Raw genomic sequence first — 11427 nt, forward strand, 5'->3', positions numbered from 1 at the left:
GAGAACCAAGTTTTTAGTTCACAAATATTACAAACACAAACATCCAAGTTTGAAATATATGATTCTCACAACCATACTAGTAGTCCAAAATGTGAGGAGAGATAGGTATAGTCCCGTCATTGGTAGGATGGCCCCTTTCAAATGATTGCCCAGAACACTATGAGCATGGCAAGTTCATGCTGACTTTAGGTGACCTCTTAAAGGAGCCATGGGGCACATAGAGGTGTCACACCTGGATTTAAGAGTAAATCTAGATGAATCTCAAATGTGTGCTAGGATCAAGTCTCACACATATGATGACTCATGGCACACAAATCAATGTCACATCTTTATTACTTAATACAAGTTATGTACAAAATAACTAAATAGATTACATCATATGACGACAATGATCCTCCGCAACTATATTTGTCTGGAAGACAACAACCTAGACATCTCCAAACTCATCGCATCATCCTTTATGTTCCTCCAGCGGTACTTGTTCTTAACCTGATGTGATTATAGCAAGGGTGAGCTCCTATACGGTCATCGCTCAGCAAGTGTGGGGAATAATGTGTATGAGCTCACTTACAGTGGAGGCTCATATTGTGTAGTGTAAGGCTTACCAAGGAAAATGGTTAAGGCTGAGCATCAGTTTTAAATAAGTTGGTCAAAATTTTGTTAACAATTACTAAGTATACCTGTATACCAACCCAGTTAAATAACTGATCACAATGATGAATAAATCCCATAATGCAATGCAGCACATGACAGGTTAAATTTAATTCCATAAATTACTCATGTGAGGGTCTAAGCCACTCATGATCGTGAGCACGGCTGATATACCAGTTTTACACTATGTAGAGGTTGTATCCTTTACTCCAAAGTCGTGTTACCTTTTCGCCTAGGGTGTATGTATCCTTAAACACTTCCAAGGTGAGTTGGCGAGGGTACAATACGAGGCCATTACAAATTTCTACTAGCTTGAGAATACCCGCTACGGTTTCAGTGAGAAAGGGTCGATATAGGAATCCTTCATTCGAAAAGTCATTGCAACATGATTGACCTGAGAACCTGCCTATATCGACAGCTCCTCACACCGCGGTTGCCCCTTTCGGGTAAGGTACCCCGAACCTGATAGCCTACTTCTCGCCATCGATTATCATGCACAGACCCTCGACCACGGCGAACAGCGGCTTGTGGCATGCATCGACTCTACACGACACGGTGATGCTAGCGAACTTAGTCGAGAGGACGTACCGGCGACTAGAGCATTACCCAAGCCGGTCCACGATGCGGCATGGCTCCGTGCGGAGTGACAACCATGGAGAGCAATTGCCCACGGTTCAGGCTTTCTCTCCCCTTAACATGGACTCACCATTATTTGGCATATTCTCCCGAAGCTCCTCAGCTGCTCGCTTAGGCCCAAACGTCGGTGTTCACATGGAACAGTTATGGTGGCGTGCTCTCTCGCTTCTCGACGTCGGTGCTCTCCACGCTCGGCGACATCTTCTCGGCGTGGCACTACGACTTTTAGATTAGATGATCCAGGAGAAGATGCGGAGGCGCGACCAGTTATATATGCATGGGGTGGCACGAGACTAAGGGTCCGTTCGGTTCTTGGGGATTGACCACCCGGAAGTATTCCTAGCCGGATTGGTTACCTAATTTATATAAGATTTGATTAGCTGGAACAATTCCAGGATGAATTCCGGGCCAAACGAACATGCCCTAAGGCGGTGAAATCAATTATGAATCTCTGGCCGTCGCAGAGGGTTCGTTGCGCACGCCATGGCTTTGTAAACGCGGTGGGAGTAGATCCCGACTGGGTTGGCCCACTTGTCGGAGACAGTAATCCGAGCATGCTCGCAATGTCTGGCGGCCAGGACCCATCTACCAGCGCAGGGGCCACGGTGCGCATGTGCTAGATTGTGCTAGTGCGATGTAATCCTTTCTGGGCTGGTGACCGGCGCGAGACCGCGCGTGTGAGGTGTAAAGTAGATGTAATCCTATTAGTGCACACAACAGCGGGCTGGCGGGAGTGGTAAAGTGGAAGTGGGCCGGTGCAGATTAGGCCAGAGTGCGGTTTGTTCTTTTTCTTTTTTCTTTTTTCTTTTGATTTCTTTTTCTACTTTTCTAATTCAAATTTGGTATTCAAATTCAAAAATAAATACAAATGCAGCACTCAAAAATCTCAGGATGATATGCAAGATTCATTTTATTTATTTATTATTTTCTTCATTTAAGGAAATGCTTCAAGCAGGTAAGGCACTCACTCAAAGTTCTTATTAGAAAAATACTCTTTTAAATGCATAACCTAATTAAAATCCCATTCAATTATTCAATATTTACCACTTGTTTAGTTTTAGGGGAAGGTATTATATACTCTTTTATCAAGAGTTACTTTATTTCAAATATTTTAAGAGAGTGTTTTTTATTATATAGTTCATGAAGGGAATAATCTAATCTAATAGATTGAAAGTATTTCTATCATTTATTTCTCGAAGCTCACAAATAAAATTCCAGCTTCTAATTTTTAAACTAACGTTATTATAATATTATTATTTATTTTAGAAAGGGTGCGTTCCAAAGTATAATTCTTCATCCGAAGATACTTCATTCCGATTCTTGTTAGAGAAATTTGACTAAACCGAAGATCAGGTATTTGGGGGTGCTACATAGAGGTTCCATCATTGGTACATGGTAGTAGTGGAAGGAATCCTAGATGTTCTAAAGGAAGTGTTCAATTGGAATAAGGATGACAAAAATCATTGTAAATTCATTGACATGCATAGGTTGCTACGCCATAAGAACCTAAATATCTCATAAGTTACCTTTGTTTTCTCTGTAAGTCAATCACAAGATATATATTTCACTTCATCGCATCAATATAAGTACTTTAGGAAGAATATAATATCACATATTATCTATTCTTGTAGGATGCAGTACCATTTCTGCAAAGAGATGGGGACAAACATTTACCTCACTCCAACATGTATTAACTAGATATGCATAATGAGTTTTGAGATGCCTGAAGTTCATGAAAATGTTAGGGACAAGAACACATAAGAGAGACTACAATTCGGGCAAGCTTTGCATAACAACCTTAAGTATCATGTGGCAACATTTGTGTATAGATGATTGAAGTCCATATAGAAAGATTGGTGTCTACTTGCCCCCTACTACTTTGGGTAAATCAAAAGGCTAGCTGGAACATATGTGTAGCTAGTAGGATCACCCTTTATGTATTTCAAAATGCGAAACTTGTATTATTTGAATGCTACAATCTAGGTAGTAGTGGCATTCCTAATATATACTTAGTGAAACTAAGGTTGTATTCAACTCTTTGGATTACTCAAAAGAGTCGTACAAAGACTTTGAGAGTGTAGTAAAGTTCTAAGTGATAGTACTTACCCTTTTACACAAACATCCGTATTTTTCCAAATCCATCGCCCTCTAGAAATTGATGGGAAAACCTCCCAATAGTAGTGATGGGGAACTTGCCAAAAATGTAGGTCCTTAGTGTTTGCCTTATGTATAGTCCTAACATCTAGGAATTGAGGCCTAGAGAGTTTTTAATTGATGGCATTGTTGTTATAGCCTTAAAGTCCATAACCACTATTTCATGAATAATATGATGTATCAAAAATATTTCCAATAATGTCAGGTGGACAATGCATCTTAGCATTAGAAAACTTTAAAGAAATGAGCACAACTCTCAACTGGAGGAACACACAATAATATTTTCCCAATAAATCAAACTCTTTCAAAATAAATGTTTCCAAACTCCGACATTGAAATGCATAGATCAAAACTAAAGGTACCACATCAAAGCTGCATAGTTTTACAATAGAACATGATAGCCATACTACAAAATGGGCTTCAAATTTTATATGATAACAATAATATGTCCTAGTTTATTTCAAACATAACTAGCCCATAATGGTACGGAAGTCCTTCGAATGGCAATAATGGGTCTAGGATTCATGGTTCATTTTCCACAGATACCAGGTGTACCAAGCCAACATAATCTGATGTTTCTTCTCCTCTTGTCAATGTGGTCATGACAAAATGCTCTGGGTGCTTCCTGAGTAGCTCCCACAAGCTACACCATGGCCTATGATCAACTTTAGTTGAAGAGCCAGACATGCCCTTTTGTGGTAAGTACTTGCTTACCCTGTCACGAAGCCATTTTTTACCAAAACGTTTAGAAATCTGCAAGTAATCAAGGGTTAGTCTCCTTTTTAAAACTTTACAATATGTCCACATTCCATAGCATGTTTAGTGGCAATTTTAGTACATCATACAAGAATAATTTAATCATAATACTATCATTGTGACTAAATGTTCAAGTGTGGATGGTAGGATAATATAAGATACCACATTCAGTATTGAAATTTTAACTCAAAGCTTAAAATATATTCAAAATTTGAAGTTGTTAATCTAAATAGAGAGAGATATTCTAGTAATAACCCAATGAAGAATATAGTCACCCAATAATTTTAATATATCATAATTATGTATATTTTGTATAAATTTTCACTTGGGTTTGCAACATTGTGACCTTCACTCTAGTCACTACTATATTGTAGATTATAAATATTGCTTGGAAACCATTATTGCTATGGTAGCCATTGCTACAACTAACTTAGAGCCAAATGACAAAAAATTGCAATAGTATTATGCAACATCTAACATATTTGCATGACAAAGCCAACTTTTCAATTGTGCACTAATGATTTTAAATTCAGTACTTCATAGTGATGTCCAGTTAAATATGGCAACATATTTAAATTCAGTACTTCATAGTAATGGTTTGCAATATTGTTTTATATCAATGCATGGCTATAAATCCTGAATATCCACAAAATATATTTTTCTTCCATGACCAACCTCTGAAAGGAGTCTTTCCATAGGCACCCATTCTTTAGGACCTGATAACTCAGATATCAGGGTTGTAAGACAAGTGGTTACATCCTTCTCTTCTTCTAGTAGGATCTGTTGATTGTCTGTATCCTTATCTGCAATTTGTATATGTAGCTTGCTGACTGCATAAACAAAACTAATTAAGGATGCACAAATATTTTTTATTTGAAAGCATGTCAGCAGGATAATGCTCCTTTGTTGAGTCCATCTTCAACAAGGAATTTTCTTTGGTTGACCATAGGGAAAAGAAGTCTTATTTTTTCCTTTATAGAATTACAGTTAGATGCATTTATATAATCTCTTTATTTTCACCCTTTCTTGTATCTTGCTACTTTTCGTTCTGATATTTTTCCTCAGTAGGAGCCAATCCTTTCCGCCCCTTCCAAAAACGGCACATGAAAAGCCATTCAGGTTGCACTTTGTTCAAAACTACTTATAGCATATTCATATTTTGTGGCCCAGAAAAAGGAAATCTTCCCATTATCAATTCATTCTCAGTAACTGAATAGTTTTGTCAATGATAATTTTAAAACAATACAAGCCTTCACTAACAAATGTACTTCTTGTAAAGCATCACAAACAAGAGGAAATGTCTACCCACAATCAATACAACAGTCAAGGTATACTAGAATTAATGAGCATGCTAGAATGTAGGGGAAAAAGGAGAGAAATGGATCTAGCATAAGACTATAGCAGAGATAGCATACCACATCCATCAAGTGTTCCAACTCGATCAACATTTTTTTTGGTGCCATAACTGTAAGATATATCCAATTCTCCAGAAAAACTTCTCTTTTGTTTCACCAACTTCCCTTGCATGTCATTGCTGATTTTAACCCCATTCTCACCATTGCTACGACCACAATCATTAGCACTTGGATTCCCAGGGTAATTAGGGTGCAACAAGGATGGAGATTGTGGAGGCAACATAGTAGCATCTCGAGCAGCAAGAGTGGCAAAAATGGAGCGAGATGGTAGAAGAAAGTAGAATTTTATGCCAGCAATCTCAATGAGGTCCTGAGAATTCAATTTAATAGGGACACTACCTGGGAGATAAGAGACCCCTCGAATGGTGCATCCATTTCTTCCAAGGACTTCAATGGCAAAATGGCGGAGTTCAAAGTCGTAGAATATACATGCATGGCATCGGGAAACACATTGGCTCCCACATTCATATTTAGAGAGATCAAAGTCTGCAGTATAACTTCTGCTAGTGCGTCCCAACATGATTGAATAAGTTTGCATGAAGTACACAAAGTTTTCACCCTGAAGCTTGGCAAAACCAGGCACCTTTTGAACTTGGCCAATAGATGTTGCTGTAGAATTTGGAGATAACATCTCTCGTGTTCCTGGTAGTCAAAGAAAAAAGATGTGTTTACTTTCAGTTTCTATTATAGAGTAAGTACACTATTTGTTAAAATACAATGTAGATGAATTATATTAGGTGATGTTTTTAATTACACAAAGATACAATTTTAGGGGAACAAAACTTCCATTTTTCTGTTCCAATATCTATTAGAGCTATTGATAAAAATATAAAATTATATGCATAATTATATGGTGCTTCCTATATCCAGAAAGATACTATGATGCTTATTTCCATCTGTGTGACTGCACATTGGCTTATTGTGTTTTGAAGGTGACAACTAACAAGACTATTTTCCCCAATCATATTGTATGCATCAACCTCTACCAAGTCAAATGTTGAATGCCTTTCAAAAAAAGGCATGTCTATAAAATTTTATGTTAATAACAAATCTACCAAGATTCAGTAACAAAATTATGGGAAAAAGAGGTACCAAAGTTATAATGTAAAATCCATGAAGGGCCAGTTAACCTTGATGGTTGTGAATTAAGAATCGTATGAACTTTTTTTAGGAGATGGACATGCATCCATAGAAAATAAGAATAATCTATGATAAAAATTTCTATCTCCCTATAATAAATTGGGATCAAAACTGTCCAAAAACATAGCTGTGCCAACTTCCTCAACCTCTAGACCGACTTTCAAGTTCTAGGAGAGGTATGTAGATTTTGTACGCATAGTCATTTTAGTTACAACTTATGAATTAAACCGATGTAATAACTATTTTAAGAAATGGAGACAAACCTACATTCCCATTCAAACTATAAAACTCAACCATATAAAGTTAGGTCATCCACAATGTGGCAAACCATGAAAGCATAAGTTTTGAGTAACATGTAGAAAAATGCTCACAACTTATTTAAATGAAACTTATGAATAAAGTGCATTGTATTTGGTACCTACAATGTTCTTTTGTGAGTTGAGTTTGGTATCTACAAGCCCCCATGCAAGCGAAATTTGTATAGACAATGTGCATGACACCATCAAAGTGATTCATCATTATTTAATATGGATCTAGAAATGGTTACTTCTCATATTATGGAAAAGCTAATGCACATCAAGTTTAGCATCAGATATGATGGCTTTGATATAGGCCCTATTTGGGGGAGCTATAGTTTTCCGAAAACCTTTTGTTGGAGAAGGTTTCTAGAAAAGCTTGGAAAGCTACTCTAAGCGAGCTTCTATGCTTTTCGTACAAAATGTACATTTGGAAACTTTGTCACCTTAAAGAAGTTACCCTATTTTGGAGAGCTTCCATATTTTTGATCTTTCTAGAGAATTAAAAGCTCCCAGAAGCTCCCAGAATAGTTTCATAGTATGAAATGGTGCTCTTATGTAAATAGGTATGAACCCAAACCTATAAATTGTTTTTTGGAGAAAACCCAATAGATTAAAAAATAGACCTGCTTCATGGCACAAACATTCTTCCCTCTCCTAGCAGAGCCATTTTTATAGTGCCTTTCCTCTTAGGCTATATATGTTCTCATGGTGACACTACCATAGCTTTTGGCGTATCTCAAATAAGAAGTAAATATCTATGACATGTCTACAACATCAAGCTTAATTTGTAGGTGAATATTTTAAAACATGTAAAATGTCAATTACATGTACATAATAAGCCCTTTTATGAAATAACTGCTCTAAGTGATATATCTAATATGTTAACCCATAAGTTTTCTAATAACAACTTACGCAAAAGTACGATATCTTATTTTGTCTCCTAAGCACAAGGTTTCTAGCGCTATAATACATAAACCCCTTAGCATGTGTATGGATTCACTACAATTCGGTTTCATTCTTCGATTAATCCCTTCCTTAGGACTAGTCAGAATTTTGGGGACAAAATCTTTTGCCCTTGGGGAAAGAACTTAACGAACAAGACCATCAGTATGATAGATTTTCAAACAAAGCAAGTAATCAAATTAAGAAGAAAAAATTATAAGTACCGGAAGTAGACGAGCTCATGCTCTCACCAAAGAACCGCACAATCACGAAGAAGACTATGGGTTCTAGATTGGAATGGGACAATAGCGGCGGCGGCGGAGGTAAAGAGGTGCGACGAGAACAGGACGGAAGCCCCTCTCCAGATCTGACTTGAATCGTGGCTCAATCCCCTACCCCTTTATTCCCCTTTCATCTTGCTGATTAAATAAAAGTTTTATTGCCATTTCCGTTTCACTCCTATTCTGTTTCTTTCATTGGCACACTCTGTTTTCGCTAATGCCAAAAATAATAGCCAAAATATATCTATCTCTTTATCTCTATCTCTTTATATCCCTTACTCCAAATATACACGCCGAACATGATAGTCACATATAAGACGAATGTCTAATCGAGTAGAGGTAGATCTTTGGAAGCCCCTCCTTCGCTGCCAACCATTGTCGTGTCTTATATTTTGCTAATATTGTAGATCCATACCTATCCCTATAAGCTCCACCACTATCTATTAAGTAGGCTTAGTAGACCCACCAACTTTGAATAGCAAGGAAGATAAGAAACCAATTGATGCAAATAGAGGCTAATCTAGTAGGATGATGGTATGAAAGTATAGTTTGCAATTGGATGTTTTTACACTAGACCACATAAGCAAGGCTTCGAAATGCTCATGCTAACCCACCCATTCCATATGTGTCTAGTCCAGATTTTCCCACTCAGTTGATCTTAATAGATGGCATCCGCTCATGGAACTTCATTGGTTTCTCCCTTATGTAACCCGCTAGTTAAGGAATATTATTTACATCATTTTTCATCCAGCATCACTTCATCCTCCATTTCCATGAGTATGTCATTTTGATTGCCACTTTTTGCACTCCCTTACTCATCTTTGATTCATCTCTGAGTGAAACTACTAAGCCACATCCTCCCACTCTATCTGTTCATCACCCATAGATTATCTTTGGTGGTCCTCAGCACTAGCAACTTGCATCTTCTGCAACCACCACACATGGGGATAAGATGATAATTATTACCTAGATGTGTTGTAACTAGATGCACACAATACTTGAGCACATCATGTACAAACTAGATGCACCTAATACTCGAGCACATTATTGACACCAGAGGTAGCAAATAGGTAAACCACTACTACTCCTATTGCTACTACTAGTAATACTACTACAACAAGAACAACAACAACAAAAACAACAATTGTTGCCACTGCTACTATTGCTGCTGCTACTACTACGACCACTAGTACGACTACTACTGTTGGTGCTACTACTACTACTACTGCTACTACTACTACTACTAGTACTAGTACTTCTGCTTTTTCTAATACTACTATTGCTACTAGTACTAGTACTACTGCTCTACTGATGTTACTACTACTTCTATTGTTGTTGTTGCTTCTTCTTCTTCTAGCACTACTAGTGCTACCCTACCACTACTACCACCACCACTACCACTACAACTACCACCACCACTACCACTACCACTACCACTAACACTACCATTACCACCATTACTATCACTACCACTACCACCACTGCTAGTACTAAAGAGAAAGTAGTTTTTCCCTTGTGTTCATGAATGAGAGTGAGGGAGTAGGGGGTATATATAGCTTCAATGTGGGAACATGGATCCATGTGACATGCCTTTATAGACCTTGCATGAACCCAACCTTGAATTAATGTTGGAGATCAAACTTGGGTGTGCTTTTTTGCATGTGAACATGAACAAGGTTAATGGATAAAGGGGGTGTTATTGTCGACCACCCTATGACAGTTGGGCCTCCCCCTTTGGTGCAGGACTTCTTGTCTTGTTCCTTGTTAGGTATATGTAGGTGGGGCCTCTTTATTGCTTTGAATAATGGAAATGTGGGCCGTTTAATTATATAAGATGATTTTGAGCAATTGAGTGGAAACACACTTGTGATCCAATGGCTCACATTGCTTGGGAAGATGTTGGGAGGATCATGGAAGCTAGTGAAAGAGTTAAGAGAGGGTAGTGGGACCATAAGGTGGTTAGCAAAGCCCATATATGGGCCCATAGCTATCCAAAGTTCTTTAGTTTGTACATACAAACTACTAATGACATGTACAAGTGGAACCATGTTATTTGTACAAAAATCACTACTACTTTTCTTATTCTCTCTCAAAATGAATGTTTCTTTTACAATTTTGACTATATTAGAAATGGTGATATCTATTGTCGGGGACCATAATTAGGGGTACCCTCAAGGCTCCTAAATCTCAGCTGGTAACCCCCATCAGCACAAAGCTGCAAAGGCCTGATGGGTGCGATTAAGTCAAGGATCGGTCCATTCAAGGGACACGATCACGCTTCGCCCGAGCCCAGCCTCGGGCAAGGGCAGCCAAGCCCGGAGGATCTACGTCTCGCCCGAAGGCCCCCTCCAGCAACGGACATACCCTCGGCTCGCCCGAGGCCCAGTCTTCACTGAGAAGCAACCTTGGCCAACTCACCACGCCAACCGACCAAATCACAGGGGCATTTAATGAAAAGGTGGCCTGACACCTTTATCCTGATGCACGCCCCCCAGTCGACAGAGCCGAAGTGACCGTAGTCACTTCGCCGCTCCACTGACCGGTCTGACAAGAGGACAGCGCCGCCTGCGCCGCTCCGACTGCTGTGCCACTCGGCAGAGTGAGGCTGACAGCAGCCAAGTCCGGCCTCAGGCGCCATAGGAAACTCCGCTTCGCCCGACCCCAGGGCTCGGACTCGGGCTCAGCCCCGGAAGACGGCGAACTCTGCTCCGCCCGACCCTAGGGCTCGGACTTGGGCTCAGCCCCGAAAGACGACGAACTCTGCTCCGCCCGACCCCAGGGCTCGGACTCGGGCTCGGCCCTGGAAGACGGCGAACTCCGCTCCGCCCGACCCCAGGGCTCGGACTTGGGCTCGGCCCCGGAAGACGACGAACTCCGCTCCGCCCGACCCCAGGGCTCGGACTTGGGCTCAGCCCCGGAAGACGACGAACTCCGCCTCGCCCGACCCCAGGGCTCGGACTCGGGCTCAGCCCCGAAGGACGACGAACTCCGCATCGCCCGACCCCAGGGCTCGGACTCAGCCCTGGCATCAGCCGACGGTCTCCGCCTCGTCCGACCCGGGGGCTCGGACTCGACCTCGACCTTGGAAGATAGACTCAACCTTGACCTCGGAGGAGCCTCCACCTCACCCAACCTAGGGCACGGACCGACCAC

At 40.2% G+C, this 11427-nt stretch overlaps 1 protein-coding gene across 3 annotated transcripts; it reads right to left on the reverse strand.

The window, feature by feature from the left end:
* Positions 1 to 2208: 2208 nt before the first annotated feature.
* On the reverse strand, positions 2209 to 8516 carry LOC103648172 (FHA domain-containing protein FHA2). Of its 3 annotated transcripts, none has more exons than XM_008672658.4 (4): positions 8218 to 8515; positions 5613 to 6254; positions 4873 to 5027; positions 2209 to 4194 (listed from the first exon to the last, which is right to left on the reverse strand). In XM_008672658.4, exons 1-4 carry the CDS (start codon positions 8234 to 8236, stop codon positions 3964 to 3966), a joined length of 1047 nt encoding a protein of 348 aa, XP_008670880.1. In that variant the 5' UTR covers positions 8237 to 8515; the 3' UTR covers positions 2209 to 3963. The 3 variants fall into 3 exon arrangements, with proteins under 3 accessions (XP_008670880.1, XP_020404989.1, XP_008670881.1); XM_020549400.3 differs by having other exon boundaries at positions 3707 to 4194; positions 5952 to 6254; positions 8218 to 8512; XM_008672659.4 differs by having other exon boundaries at positions 3732 to 4194; positions 4873 to 5000; positions 8218 to 8516.
* Positions 8517 to 11427: the final 2911 nt, after the last annotated feature.

Source organism: Zea mays, chromosome 2 (genome assembly GCF_902167145.1).
Source record: "Zea mays cultivar B73 chromosome 2, Zm-B73-REFERENCE-NAM-5.0, whole genome shotgun sequence".
Lineage (NCBI taxonomy): Eukaryota > Viridiplantae > Streptophyta > Magnoliopsida > Poales > Poaceae > Zea > Zea mays.

Excerpts from the sequence above, each read along its gene's own strand:
- LOC103648172 (XM_008672658.4), bottom strand. Across the intron at positions 5,028-5,612 it reads TGGAACACTTGATGGATGTG|TCAGCAAGCTACATATACAA; the intron begins GTATGCTATCTC and ends TTGTTTATGCAG. Across the intron at positions 4,195-4,872 it reads TGGAAAGACTCCTTTCAGAG|ATTTCTAAACGTTTTGGTAA; the intron begins GTTGGTCATGGA and ends GATTACTTGCAG.